The sequence below is a fragment of the Schistocerca serialis genome, chromosome 5 (genome assembly GCF_023864345.2).
Source record: "Schistocerca serialis cubense isolate TAMUIC-IGC-003099 chromosome 5, iqSchSeri2.2, whole genome shotgun sequence".
Classification (NCBI taxonomy): Eukaryota; Metazoa; Arthropoda; class Insecta; order Orthoptera; family Acrididae; genus Schistocerca; species Schistocerca serialis.
In genome coordinates this window covers 493,664,799-493,680,980 of record NC_064642.1, presented here as the reverse complement: position 1 = coordinate 493,680,980, position 16,182 = coordinate 493,664,799, and the positions used below count along the sequence as shown (strand labels likewise).

The window sequence follows — 16,182 nt, the reverse complement described above, 5'->3', positions numbered from 1 at the left end:
TGTGTCATGTAATCGAGAACTACTTCAAAGTTCCACTCGCCCCTTGCCTTCCCTCCTCATATACCGTAATAGTAATTTAACCATATTTGTTTGACTTCACTGATACATAATCTCTGCAATGTATTGTAACTTTAATGATGATTTGAGACCATGTTTGACAAGTGTATGGAATGAAATAAGCAAATCTTGTTCTTTCTGATGGCATTATAAGGCCACACATTTTCCTGGCCACTACTGAGGAATTCACAGCAGTTGACTAGCATCTTTTGTTACACACAGTAAAATGCCATTTTATATCTTCTGGCCATTAGAAGACAGTCTTTGCAGAATTATAAGGTTGTGAGAGATGCTTTGCAGCTTGACTAAGAGCACAGTACGGAACATGCTGAGACACACAGCCTAATTAAACAGTGGACCAAACACACACACACACACACACACACACACACACACACACACACACACACATATTTATATGGAAATGCATACAAGTTTAAATTTGACATTGTCTTTCAGTGAAATGCATTTAGTGTACAGCATAAAGCACTGATCACTTATCGAAGGCAAAGGTCCCGAGTTCGAGTCTCGGTCTGGCACACAGTTTTTATCTGCCAGGAAGTTTCATATCAGTACACACTCCGCTGCAGAGTGAAAATCTCATTCTTCATACAAACACAGTTTGAGTGTGATACAGTTTTAAGATATCAGCATTTTAAAAAGAATTGCAAGACAAACTGCTGGCTGCCAATTATGCAGAGTACGATATATACATTATTGCTGTTTTGAATGCATTATACCAAAGGTATGTCATACTTGTCAGTGTACTTCACTTATGAGGAATCCATATGTCATAGTACAGCATTCTGCATCAAGAGAAGTTAAAAAGGACATGACTTTGCTTCATTGCCAGGAAATACTTATACCCTTTTTGCACATTAAGATCTGTTTAATTCAGATGTACAGCACTGTATGAACTTTGTGCTGTAATTTATTTTAGGAATATGTGTAATCAGTACAGGAGACCGAATACAAAAAAGATAATTAACAGATGTTTGTAGCACTGAGAAATTATTGCTTATGACTAGTTCAGAATTTGTTTACCAAATGAATTAAAAATGGATTACAGTACTGGGCAAGACTTCAAATTCATAAGATATTTTTAAAAATGTAGTGTCACAGCTCATAAATATTTGAAGAACATCATTATTTACCACCAAGAGCTGCAGTAAAATTTCTTTATTGAAAAACCAGTATTGGTTCACAAATCATCATAAGATATTTATGCTATCCTACCAGGCCACTGATTTTATGTTGTTTAGTTTGATGTTGTAAATTTTTTATGAACCTGATGATGGTCCAAGGACTGAAACTGGTTGTCAATAAAGAAATTATACAGCAGCTCTTGGCAGTAAATATGGAAGTTCTGCATGCAGTATTGTTTCTGTGTCCTTATTCCCAATATTCTGCAGGAAGTATTGCACATTTAGTGTTTAAAAAGGTCCAGGACCTTGTCTCGAAAGAATAAGAAAAAAGTAACCCTGCAAATTCTGTGAAGCAAATTAGCCGATGCACTTCAGTTACTATCCTCTCTAGTTGGTCGGACATTCAATGAGAGAAGTAATGGGTAAAAGTGAAGAAAATGATTGTGGAAGAAAAATAAGCTGATAGCTGTTAAAAGTTCTCAGGTATTCGTAGCACATAGTTCTTGCAAGAGTCTTCCAACCCAGAGTTCAGCCTCCTTGCTGGTGCCTCCATCTGAGAACTGGTTGCACACTTGCCAGTCCAAATGTTGGATTGGAAGATTCTGGGAAAAATATTGTGGTAGCAGTAATCAACTTTCAACATCGTTGATAACAGCTGTTAAAGCATATATATCCTTAAGCTGACTGCCCATAGTTGTAATGCTTTTGCTTTACTTAGGTGTTTTACTCATATTCGTCTTTCAGTGACTTAATGCATCTAGTAGCACCTATACTGTTTAGTAAACTTTTTATCAACCAGCCAATAACAAGCAGAAAAGGGGTGGAAGTACAATATTTGGACTAGTAAGACGGGTTTTAGAAAGTTGGTATGGATGTTCAAATTGTTTTGTATTTGTGTATGATCACATTTCTCACCTATTTTGTGATGCAGAAAAAGTGAAAGCACTTAATTTAATGAGTACCAGGTTGATGTAATTTTTAAAGAGTATGAAACTTGTAAGTCATATTGTACAATTTATGTGTAACAGTTACTTTAATTATGTGTTATTGTTAAGGAATTTTGTGGAGGAATAATAGTGATAAAAGAAATTTTATTTATGAGCTTCCCATGAAATAAATTATTATTCAATTTATAATACTGAAATTAAGATGATGCTAACAAAAATATTACATTGCATTAACAAAAATGACTGATATTGTGGTTTCTATAAAGAATATAGAGAAACAGAAAACTCATATTTCAACTATGTAAGCCATTGTGGGAATCAAATGTCAGATAAGAAAATTTTAGTTTAAATATTGTGGGAAAGTTCTGGTAAAATTTAAATACTTTTGGATTAAAGGAGATCACGTGCCAAGAAGCAAAAATGTTGAGTCATTGGTGGGCATACACAAAAGGAAAGAAAACTTGATAGGTTTCAGAGTAATCCTTGTTTGAGCTAGAGTATAGTACTCGTGGAACAGAACACGTACATGCCCATGCCCTTAAACGGTATCATCTGGACGAACAGTGTCAGTGGTGCATTTTAGCAGATGGACTAGGTCTTTATGTTGGTATGACTACCAACCAGCTGTCTACCAAAATAAATGACCACTGCCAAACTGTTGCCAAGAACAAAGTTGACCACATGGTGGCACAACATGTAGCTGAGCGCAACATGCTCAATTGCAGTAGCTGTTTCACAACATGGGCCATCAGGATCCTTCCCTCCACCACCAGCTTCTCTGAACTACAGAGATGGAAGTCAGTCCTGCAATACATCCTTTGCTCTCATAATCGCCATGGCCACATTCTCTGGTAACTAGCTGTCCCTACACCCTCCACTGTATAGTTTCCTCATCCTCTGGCCTGTCAGCCACTCCCAATTCATGCCCCATGTGACATTCAGTGTTTCCCACTCTCTGGCTCTGACAACCAAGCATCATATGCCTAATCCTTGTACCTGGCACTCCTCCCTCCTGCATTCCCTGCTGGCATACCAGTTGCCTCCCTCCGAGCCACTAACAGCTAATCCTAAATCACTCTTCCTACCTCCCATCTCATCCTCTACTCACCTTACCGGACACTATCTCAACCACAACCTAGTTCACCTGCCAAAATGCACTGCTTGTCCTGTGTGTGTGTGTGTGTGTGTGTGTGTGTGTGTGTGTGTGTGTGTGTGTGGTGTTCAAAGGAGGAGTGCTCCAAAAGCTAGCAATTAGAAAATTCTAGTTTCGTATTCATGTTTAGCTAAGCCTCAGAGCATTTATTGGGAAACTTGAAAATGTTGGATTACTTCCAATTTTTATCATAAGTGATGTTATTGTCAAGAAATGAGTTTCTCCTTCTCCATGATGCTGTTACCTCACATTTTGTTGCTGTTTGCTTTTATCTTGCTTAAGCACTTACAGAACTTGTGGACAGCAGTGTAGCTAGGTAGTTTGGCAACCAGTGTGCAGTTTTAACTTGTCTCAATCCCACTCCATCCCTCCCAACTCCAAAAAACATACGGTTTTTTGGGGAAGCAATTTTTGATACAAACAGTTAAATAAGTAAAATATAATGTTAACCATTTCATACAGTTTTTATGTTTTGAAACAAGTGATGTGTTTTTTATAAATAAAACAATTTGATTGTTAATGGAGCAGTAAAATAATGAAAGATCTTTTTATTGATAGGTGATTCCAACATGTGGCTTTAATATCTCTTCTTCTAATCTTTTTTGCTGAAAATATTGAAATTGTCATCAAAATCGATAACTTTAGGTACATTATAGTTGATTGTCAAACTAATTGTGGTTGATTCACATGATCACATGATATCTTTTTGTACACTGTTGTGGAAAACTTAAGGAAGAAAGTAACTTCTGCATGATGTCACTAACAAGTACTGTAATTGAATGGAACTTGGACCATTCACAGAAAGAACTGATACAGTATAATACAGAAGGTAACTGAAGGAAATACATGAGATGAACAGAAATGGAATGTTCATTCAGAGACAGTTATTACACGTCACCCAATTCATCATGATCCACTGGACTTTACAAAAGCAAGACATGGTTCTTAATAGGATGTGTGTTCACCATGGACAGCAGTGCATTCTCTGCGGTGTGCTCCCAAGCTAGCCACAAGGTTAGTAAACAGCCCTTTCGGTAGGGCATTCCATTGCCTCACCAGCTCGTTGACATCTGATGGACAGTCATTGGTGGATGTGGACGTGTTACTACGTGTCTCCCCACAGTGTCACAATGGTGTTGATATGTGAGTGTACAAAGATTTGAAGGTCAGTCAGTGCATGCAGCACTATTAACTCCTCGCACCATAACCCCGAGCACCAAAACTTATCATGTTTGACAGTGCTTCTGGGTGCATTACATGTTCCCATCTGTCACTTTATAAGTGTGTGTTCAGTGTGGCCCCACAAAATAACAACAGCACAAAAATCTGCACAGCACAGTCAAATCATAAAAACAGTTTAGTGATGTGAGAACAGTTGTTATTTTCACATTATTTTAACAGTAAAATGTGCTTCTGCACACAAATGGGCCAGGCACAGTCAATAAGCTCTCTAGTTGTTTGCCCATTCCCATAAATGTCAAGAATGAAGCAATGTAAGATACATTTTTTACAATTTGTGCCACAGAATGCAGTAAGTTTTGCCATTCTCGCAGATCTAGTATCCCTTGTGGACCACTCTTGTTGATTGTTGACAGTAAGAACCAATATACAAGTCAGTTAACATGAGAAGTCAAAAGAGCAAAGCATTTTCCGTAGTCTAAAGAGGTTTTTTTTCCTTTCTTTAAGTTACAGATAGATTTCTGCTACTGTCCAGTTCTGAGTATATCACTGCTTATGCTATGTACTTCAGTCAGTATAAAATTTTTATATTTACACCCTTTTCCAATGTACAGTACTTAAACTTATATAGTTGTGACTGGAGGGGTACAGTCACAGTCCTGTGTGTGCATATATATTTTGTCATTAAACTGAAATATAAGGAGGCTGTATCACGGTGGTAAGTCCTTGTGTAACAGGATGAGACTTATTAGATGAGAAGAAACAAGTGAAATGCATATTTTTTTTACTGCAGAAGCTGTAAAATGACATTCAGTGCCATTCTTGGATGAAAAGAACTTGCTTTTTTGACATTTGCTCATAAGAAAAATGCACTGTTTTGTAAAGGCCAATGCACCTTTTGCTAATCTATTTTGAAGTGTGAATCATGATGATGATTGCCTAACTGATTTCAGGTATGCACAGTCAGTTGGAGCAAAACATTTCAGTACATCAGCAAAACTGAATCGAGGAATCGAAGAAATGTTTTTGGACTTAAGTCAGCGAATGATGGAACGTGCTAATGAACAGGACATACAGAAAGCAGGCTCATTGGGGCGTTCTGGCAGTGTGCGCCGAAATGTGGTTGTTGTGGATGATGAAGAAGTGGAGCAGACTAAGTCAGGCTGTTGTGGTGGAAGTACTGCAGTTTCTTAGGTTGTCTAATGTGCTCATTTACATGATACATGCCTTAAATGCATTTGATTGTGTAACTGTTTGTTCCTGTATAACATGTGTGAGTGTAAAGTTCCACGACTGGAAGTGGAACAGTTGCTTGGATGTAAAATGTAAAAATTGTTAATCTACACTGGACAAGTCGCCTTATCTTTATGAAAGGGCTGATAAAGATGTACACACATTTGTGCTTAGTGCAAGGCAACACTTCCTTGTACACATTGTGTATCACTTATATGTATGAAGTGTAAATCATAATTTCTTTCAAATTTTAGTCCCTTGTGTTAACTACTGTTGTCATTGAATTCAGATTTGTCTCAAGATTAAACAAGATTATTATATTTAATATGATCTCTAGTACCAAACTATTCTGCAACAGATAATTATACTCAAAAAATTTTATTGAAGGCAGTCTATTTGTGAGTGTGTTTCTGTGTAAACATATTCTTTTTTCAGCCCACATCCATGAAATAATATGTATAACAGTTAACATACATAAGAGTGTGGAAAAGGTATGTGATCCTTTCTTGCCCTAATAGTGATCAGTGTAACAACTATAGTGTACTACGACAGACATGAATCTTTTGAAATTTATTTATTAACTTCCACATTGTGAAAAATGCCTAAAAATTAAAAGTTAAGAGAAGGTATAAGCATAGGTGAGAAACAGATGACGAGTAAAAGAACTATAGAACCAAGTGGTAAGCATTGCAAAAGCTATATACAGGTGATCTGTGAAGGAAAGGAAGATCTTAAAGGTAAAAATACAGATGAAGCTGGCAAGAGCAATGTAAGTGCTGCAGACAAGGAATTTTACTGAGTAATTTGAAGCAAATTCTAATAACATAAGCAAAGAAATGCTACCATTATAGTATTCTCCAACAAAGGGGAAAAAAGCATCAGAAGATTCCAGACAGCACTGATTATGCTGCTGGAGATGTAAGATCCCATTTCACATCCTGAACTGATACATTACAGTCTATCCTTTTTGTGTGGTGCTCCCTGTTTTCAAATTCAGGAGCATACACACACTTTTTATGCTAATGTAATGATTTCATTAGTGAAAACATGAGTGACGTCCTTAAGGAAAAAGTAAGTTCCTCTTCTCATTATTAACATATGCAGCATATATGTCAAAAGGGAAAAACACGGATGGGGCTTAGATCTGCGAAATGAGAACAGCATGGTAATACTTGAAAGACAATGACAAACTGGCATGAAAGAAGTAATGAATGTAAAGACCTGGTGAAATAAAATAAAATAATGTAATTTGTAGAGTCGAAGGTACAAGCAGCCAGAAGAAAGAAATTATCGGGAGGAATGGTATAGGAAGAGAAGAGAGGCTGTAGTTTACAAGTGCAAGAAAAAGTGGTTAATGGTGTAGGACTGACTATTTCTGGCATGGCCTCCGTTGTTGAAAAACTTGAATTCTATAGAGTGTGACATACAGACACTGTATCACAAAGTTGAGAGCCAATGCTCACATCAATGTGGTGCACAATTTTTCCATGATTGTGGGTGAGTTTAGAGTGTGCGTGCATTTGTAAATATATTCTGTACTTGCAGAAAGTTTTAGTTGACGCTCATTATCCTGCCAACAGGCCTTAACTAACCTTTATAGTAACTGACCACTGATTACTGTTCTCTTGAATTCAAATTCCTTGTTTAATGCCGATTTTGCATTTTACACTGAAACATAAGTTGCGATGTTTCCCCAATTTATGTGACAGATATCTGTCAAAAACACTTCTTGTCACTACTTTCTCTCATATTCCTTTCTGTCAGTTATGTGCTTTGATGAGAGAGAAATCGTTTGTATTTAAAATGAGAAAAAAGAATTTAACTCTCATAATGGGTCCAATGAAGTACATATGTTATCAGTCAAAGAACAGATTGTGTGCATGTTCTCTGATGGAGACTTCTTAATTTTGAATTAATAATTAATGACTGAAAAATGTCGTTCAATACATGAAGGGTTAGTACTAAATTGCACATAACTTAGTACAAAAACCTTTTTAATGTATTCCACTAAACAGTATGAGGCATTTCTTAGTCAAATACTGAAAGTGGCTTTGGAGGCAATATAATATCAAAACTCTCTTCCAGATTATGAAATAAAACATGATAATGTGAAGTATCAAGAACAGTAAAACAGAGAAAGCCATTTGGATAGTAATTAAATGATTCAAGTAGTGTTATTTGTGAGAGTTGTTACTTATTTTCTTAAATTATGTTAACTGATTAATTGGTAGTTAATGGTGAATCTGTACTACTCCCAGACCCTAGGTAAATGTCCTGCTATAGTTTTATGATCAGTTTTCATGCAAAAGTATCTATACATGAATTGGTCTCCTTGGCATTATCAGGGTTGGTTTACCTATTATTACTGTTTTATATATCTGTTATTGATGAGAGAATTTTTTTCTTAAATAAAAATAAACACTAACATCTTCAAATACTCGCTGCAGAACACTAGGCCGTACAACAGTGAGAGAATGTCAACAAAGGCAGCTTGTTATCAGGAAAAGACCTTTATTGTTAGACTTGCAAAAATGTTTTTCAGAAACACTCAGCATTATTGCATAGGTGCACAAATCCCATTATAGTTTCATGAATGTAAGAAACTTTTTACATAGTATTTACCGCATTTTTATTTTATGTTTGCTTAAGTGCTCAGAAATAAAACGTGCCATATAGCGAAGTACAACCTTTGATTTGTGCTTTGAATGCATCAGCTATTAAAAATAAAAAAAATCCAAAGTGTTTGATTATAAATTTTACTGTGACATTAATAAAAAAAAAATTATGACTTCAACCAGAGGGTGCACAAAATTTGATTTAACAATTTGCCTTCATCAGCGGTCTATCTCTTTACTGAAGAATCCCAACAGTTATACAAAAGATGGACAATTATTTGAAATGCATTGTTTTGCAAGAAGCTATTCCTTTCCTGGGATGAGAAATCTGGGTATTGAAGGGTTCAGTTTAAATTAAGAAGTCAGTTGTTCCCAGTTTCCTTTTGTCTAATATCTGAATAGTTGATTTTCCCACTACGGCTCCATTACATTTAATGTATGAGAAATTTGAATGTCAACTCTGCTCCATTCTGTAATTTCTGTTTTTGATAATCCTTTATCCATAAACAAGGAACTGCAAATTTTGACAATTTGAGAGTTTACTTTCTCATCAACACTCTGAAATCCACTTTGAAATGCATGAGAACACCATACCAACTGTTGGTGCTACATGTTACAATTTCCTCTCATTCCATTCACATGTGGAGTCTGGGAAGAATAACTGTATAAATACTTCTGTTTGTGTGTTGTAATTAATCTAATCTTGCCTTCACAGTCTCTATTGGAGTGTGGAGGGTTATAGTATATTCCTAGATTCCCCACTTAAATCTGGTTCTTCAAATCTTGTAAGTAGACCAGAGGAAAGTTGACATCTGTCTTAGTGTCTGCCAGTTCAGGTTTTCTTTTACAGAATTTCTGGACATGCTCCCAGGCATCAGACAAACATGTGACCATTTATGTTGTTCTTCTACCTTGAATATCATCAATTAGTCCTATATGATACGGGTCCCACACACTGGAACAATATTTTGTGATGGATTAGCAATCTCCTTTGTTGACTGATTGATTCATTGGTAGGATAACAGGAAAAATGAATGAATAATCTGCCTCCTGCTTTACCTATGCCAGCCTAAGTGATCATTCCATTTAATATTCTCACAAATTCCTGCACCCATGTATTTGTACAAATTGACTAATTCCAGTTGTGACTCGTTGCTATTGTAGTCATAGGTTGCTATGTTTTTGCATTTTGTGGTGTCCATAAATTTACATTTCTGAATAGATGAAGCAAGTTGTCACTCTTCGTACCATGTGGGAAGATCCGTACAAATGTTTGTGCAGCTTTTCTCATCCGGTAATTCATTACATCATCTGAAAAAAGCCAGAGGTTACTATTATCAACATCATCTACCAGATCAGTAAAATAAAACATGAACAGCAAAGGTCTGAACAAACTTTTTTGGGGCAGTCCAGTCACAAATTTTGTTTAATACTCTATATGATCATACTTTAGATTAGTAGTGTAGATATGGTATTGAGACAATATTGGAACTCAATAAAAACTGTATCTGTCTAATTGCTTTGATTGACATGTTTCAGAAAGTGCAGATAGGGTTTCATATGACCCTCGTTTTTTGGGCTTGTACATTGTTGACATGGAGAAAGTTATTCTATTCAAAATACTTCATTTATGCTACTGAAGGTATCTTTGTGCTTTACTTCTTTTCTCATAGGCAGGTATAGGGTGTGCTTTCTTCCAACACAGGTTTTTGTTTGTATTTAAAAAAGGTGCCAGTTTGTATTTAAAAAAGGTGCCAGTTCGGCTGCAAGTTCTATATAGTATTTGATAAGGGTTATGTTCAGGCTCTGGAGCATTAGTCAGTTAATTAGTTACATGTTCCATAAATCATTTGAATGATTCTCTTATCAAAATGATGTGGAACAAATCAGTTTTCAGGATATTTATAGATGATTAGTGTTAAAATTAACGAACACATTCATTTTTGTTGGTCCTATTTGTGCAACGAAACTTAGTTACATATATATGCTACCAGCTTTAAATAGAAATTCTTCCATGGAATAGGAGTAGTTATTCAGGAGAAATTACTTAAGATTAGACTTAAAATTTGCCTTTCTGCCTGTGACCCATGTTACTGGGCAAATCATCAAAGAATTTTGTTGCTGCCTATTGAACTCCTTTCTGAGTCACTGACAGCATTAATAATGGTCTCACAGTGATATCAGTTAGTAAAATCTTCTCAGGTTTCTGCTAACCGTTACATTGGACATGGCCCCAGTTAAACCAAGTCACTTTTGTCATTACACCAATAACACTTGTATCTTCTGGCCCCATGGACTGTGAGAATTCTAAGAACACCTTGTTGTGGCGTAACAAGTTTGCTACGCCACACTGGGAAGGGAGCCGAAAGAAAGGCACGCGTACACACACGCCGACTGGCGTCAAGTCTGGAACAGGATAACTATTGAATGGTAGCAAGAAAAGTACGTAGCTGCTTTATACTTAACTTTTATTCTTTGATGAATACAGCGTTCTTCTTGAGACATTTATACGATAACTCTCAAACTAGGTAAGGCTAATGGCGCCTTGCTAGGTCGTAGCCATGGACTTAGCAGAAGGCTATTCTAACTGTCTCTCGGCAAATGAGAGGAAGGCTTCGTCCGTATTGTCGCTAGCAATGTCGTCGTACAACTGGGGCGAGTGCTCTATCGTATATCGAGACCTGCCTTGTGGTGGCGCTAGGTCTGCGATCACACAGTGGCGACACGCGGGTCCGACATGTACTAAATGGACTGCGGCCGATTTAAGCTACCACCTAGCAAGTGTGGTGTCCGGCGGTGACACCACATTCCTCCTCCGCAAATCGGCGAACGTTCGTGTGATAAGGCTTCCGCCCGCCGTGGGGAGGACCCCATGTTGACGTATGCGATGAGGTGGGGAGCCTAACAACAGGCGAGGCTGTGCCACCCGCACCCGGCCATTCGGTCCGAGGGGATCTGGGAAACTCCTGAAAACCTAGTCCAGGGTGCACGTCAACATGCGGTGTATGCGCCCGTAATGAGACAGGAGGGGCCGAAGGGTCGACCTCCATTGCGTCGGGGTACCCGACGCGCGAAGACGTTATGTGGTCCGGAGCGGGCAAGAGTTCCATGGCGGAGGACAGCTGGTCACAGGAAGCGATCAGCGGCGCGTGACCCAGGGAGGCGCTTGGCGGCTGCAGCAAAGCGTCGAATGCGGGCGGCGGCGGCTGCTACGGTGGCACGTCGCCATGGGGCAAAATGGAAGGCATCGTCGGTAACACCTGGGGATGAGGCGAGCCAGTAGATGGGGCCCCAGGGCGCTGACCGGACGGCACCGTCGCTGAAAGCAGACGGGGAGCGGCAGAACCCGTGCGACGACAGAGGCGCAGCTGATTGAGATGCCGACGCACCTCACCAGAGGCCCCCAAAACCAAATACATCGCGCGCCCGAGGCAGCGAAGAATGCGCCCTGCGAGCCAACGCCGTGAACCTCGATAGTTGCGATAAAATACAACGTCGCCTGGAGCAAAAGCAGGAGTCTGCCGCTGCACAGGAACCTGATGCGGCGGATGCAGCAGAGACATCAAGGTTCGATGAGGACGACCGTGGAGCAACTCAGCCGGCGAGCGACCATCTCGGGGCTCAGAGCGAGACGAAGACAAAAAGAGCAACAATGCGTCCTCCCGAGAATGCGACTCTTTCAATTTCAACATCTGTGACTTGAAAGTCCGGACCAATTGTTCAGCGGCACCGTTTGACTGAGGTGAAAACGGCGCGGATGTCAGATGTTGAATACCATTGGCCTGGCAGAATGACTGAAATTCGGCGGACATGAATTGTGGGCCATTGTCGGAAACAATAGTCTGCGGAAGACCTTCAATGCAAAAGATAGCAGACAATGCTTGGATGGTGGCGGAGGACGTCGTGGAAGACATCCGGACAACAAAAGGAAAATTACTGAAGGCATCGACCAGAACCAACCATCGAGCATTGCAGAATGGACCAGCAAAATCAATGTGCAAGCGTTGCCAAGGGGAAGTGGCTTTTGGCCATGCAAAGACTTTCCACGGCGGTGCGGATTGTTGTTCGGCACACGCCATGCAAGAAGAACACATATTCGTAATCACAGCATCGATTCCGAACCAAGTACAGTGCTGACGAGCAAGTTGTTTCGTTCGCACTATACCCCAATGTCCTTGGTGAAGAAGCCGTAAGACAGAGGACTGTAACGAACGTGGGACCACGACTCGGGACTGATCATTATCAGAACGCAACAACAAAACACCACGTCGAACAAAAAGTCTCTCCTTGTGAGCAAAAAATCGGCGAACCAACGGATCCTCAATCCGAGACTTTGACAAAGACCATTGCGTAGCAACAAAACGCAAAACGGTAGCAAGGACAGGGTCAGCAGCGGTGGCTGTAGCTACACGACGAAAATCAATCGGAAACGATTCGACCACTTCATCGGTTTCCGAATCAATGAACATGCAAGCAAGTTTGGAAGAATCGAATGCTTTATCCTCAGCAACAGGCAAACGGGACAACGCATCAGCGTTGCCGTGCTTGGCAGTGGACCGATACAAGATATCGTAGCGGTACTGCGAGAGGAAAATAGACCAGCGAATGAATTTCTGCGCTGTACGTGGAGGTACAGGCTTGGTCGGATGAAAAAGCGATGTCAAAGGTATGTGGTCTGTGATGATGGTAAAGTGACGACCATACAAGAAATCATGGAACTTAGTAACACCAAACACGAGAGCCAAAGCTTCTTTCTCTATCTGGGAATAATTTCTTTGCGCAGACGAGAGCAATTTTGACGCAAAGGCAATACAGCGATCATGCAAGCCAACTTTGTGCGCATGCACAGCACCGATCCCGAAATCCGATGCATCTACCATCAACAAAAGGGGTTTCTGGGGATCGAAAGGCGTGAGGCAAGTATTAGAAAGCAACGCCGATTTCAACTGGCGAAAGGCGCGTTCGCATTCCGTTGTCCAGAGAAACGGAACACCTGTACGGCGTAAGCGATGAAGCGGAGCTGAAATGGAAGAGGCATTGCGCACATTCACTTACACCTTGTGATTCTATATCCTTTAACGGTCGTGCGACCGCATCACGCAATGCGTGGGGAACATTGCGCGCTCGGAAAAATTCCAGTTGCGCGTGGTCTTTCAGTTCCAATTGTGCTTCATAGTTCTTAGCGCAACCAAGGCCCGGTGCAAAAATGTCTGCAAATTCGTCACACAGACGAGAAACACTGTCTGAAGGCACAGTGTGATTCACTGATAGGACCTGACTTACTATAGACATGTTAAACAACTGAAATAAATCTAAACCAAACAAGTTCACTGCAGAAGAAGAACGAAGAACGTAAAATGACACAAGTTTTGTTTGTCCCTTGTATGTTGCAAGAAGAGTGCACTGTCCTAACACAGGGATCGGCTGCCCTGAATAACTTTTTAGCGTAACATTTGCGGCACGCAACGGAGGTGCGCCCAGTTGTTTGTACGCGTCGTGATTGAGCAATGAAACTGCAGCTCCGGTATCGAGCTGGAATGGTATGACCTCGCCATTAAAGTCCAAATCGACAAAAAGTTTATTGTCCTGCTGACGACAAGAGCGACTGTTTTGGGCAATTTGAACAGACACTGGTACAGAATCACTTGCTAATGGACGTGATTTCCGGCGACGTCGACGCACACTGTTTGTGGGACGAACACAGTCACTGTTAGAGAAAGTGTCACTGGACGAAGTGGAATCAACTACATGAATGTCCATGGGCGAAGGTCCACGAGCCCGAGCGTCCCTGGTTCGACTCCGGCGCGAAGCAAAGGGCCTGGAATGAATAAGAGTGTCTGATCGGAGCTTTTTCTGGCAAACACTTTGAACATGTCCTTTCTTATTACAGAAAAAGCAAATAGCCTGGCGTGACGGGCAATGTTCACGCGAATGTCTAGTAGCACATCGCGGGCATGATTTCACTGCATTTGTGTTCTGGCGCGGCACACCTGGCTTAGAGCGCGGCGGCAGCTGCGTTGGTGTGCGTGAGGGCAGTTGACCAGGCCGCGTAGCGCGAGCGCGCCCGGCGGGCCGGTTAATGGTACACACAGCTTGCGAAGTTTCAAAAGATTCCTGAGCACAGTCAAGTGTGTCTTGTCTATCCAATATGTCTATCACTTGTTGAAGGGAGGGATTAACTAGTTTCAAAATTTGCTCCTGTATGCGAACATCAGAAACGTTCTGTGCAATTGCATCACGCACCATTGTATCTGAATAAGAAAGGCCACAGTCACAGTCAAAGGCACAGTCCCTAGTAAGTCCTTGCAATGTTGCTACCCACTCCCTATTAGTTTGACCGGCCGTACGTTTTGTACGAAAAAACGTATACCGTTTTGCAACCACATTAACTGTTTCTTTAAAATAGGCATCTAAAGCAGACAAAAGTAGGACAGAGTTGCTACGTCGCGTCGGGGAAACAATTTCACTATCACACGGTAGGTGGACACACCGACACAAGAAAGCAAAAACGGCTGCCACTCATTACCTTGAATTCTGTAGGCGGCTAGGTGAAATGCAAACTGGTGGGACCATTCCGTCCAAGTCTCGTGGGTTTGGTCAAACTGGCGAAACTGCGGTGCAACTGCATGTTGTGGCTGCGGTAGCGGTGAAGCGGCGGCTGCCGCATCGTGTTGCAGTGCACGTTGACCCTGGACGAGCTGTCCAAGGGCATCCAATAACGCCTGCGTCTGCTGATTCTGCAAGCGATAAAATTCGGACAGTACATCTGGAGATTGTGGCGAAGCCATGACACAAATAAATGTAAGCAATCAGAAAGAACAAGACCCTTTCCGTTGCCTCGTCGCCAATCTGTTGTGGCGTAACAAGTTTGCTACGCCACACTGGGAAGGGAGCCGAAAGAAAGGCACGCGTACACACACGCCGACTGGCGTCAAGTCTGGAACAGGATAACTATTGAATGGTAGCAAGAAAAGTACGTAGCTGCTTTATACTTAACTTTTATTCTTTGATGAATACAGCGTTCTTCTTGAGACATTTATACGATAACTCTCAAACTAGGTAAGGCTAATGGCGCCTTGCTAGGTCGTAGCCATGGACTTAGCAGAAGGCTATTCTAACTGTCTCTCGGCAAATGAGAGGAAGGCTTCGTCCGTATTGTCGCTAGCAATGTCGTCGTACAACTGGGGCGAGTGCTCTATCGTATATCGAGACCTGCCTTGTGGTGGCGCTAGGTCTGCGATCACACAGTGGCGACACGCGGGTCCGACATGTACTAAGTGGACCGCGGCCGATTTAAGCTACCACCTAGCAAGTGTGGTGTCTGGCGGTGACACCACACACCTGAGCAACATTCACAATCTCATTAGGTGTGTTATGGAAATAGAAATGATGTATTATCCTACCTTGACTTCTTCGTTCACTGGAAAACCAATGGGAACCCCAGCCACAGTGTCTACAGGGAACCTACACACGTATCAGTATCTCTACGCTCTCGGCCACCATCATCCACCACAAAAACGTTGCACTTTGAACACCTTTGTTCATCATGCTAAAGTCATCTTAGATGCTGAAAACCTGCCACAAGAACTAAGCCACCAATGAAAAGTCTTCCAGGAAAATGACTACAATCACGGCAAGGTATCACAGGCTATTTCCGGTAAGATGCACAACAAACTGCCATTGAAGAAGACAGCAAGAAACTTGCATTTTTGCCTTGCTGTGGCCCGGTCTTGGGAAAGATTAGCTAGCTCCTGAAGAGAGAGAACATTTCAGCAGTGTTCAGGCCTTCAGCAAGTTCTCGGTTCTTTCATGATAATGGGCATGGCACACACACAGGGCCTCGAGATATTGCA

At 41.0% G+C, this 16,182-nt stretch overlaps 1 protein-coding gene across 1 annotated transcript in view; it reads left to right on the top strand.

The window, feature by feature from the left end:
- Positions 1-6,039, top strand: part of LOC126482341 (ras-related protein Rab-21) — a 49,562-nt gene extending 43,523 nt beyond the window's left edge. Inside the window, exon 4 of the mRNA XM_050106421.1 lies at positions 5,435-6,039. Within this exon, the coding sequence (XP_049962378.1) occupies positions 5,435-5,675 (241 nt within the window). The 3' untranslated portion in view covers positions 5,676-6,039. The remainder of the gene's footprint in view (positions 1-5,434) is intronic.
- Positions 6,040-16,182: the final 10,143 nt, after the last annotated feature.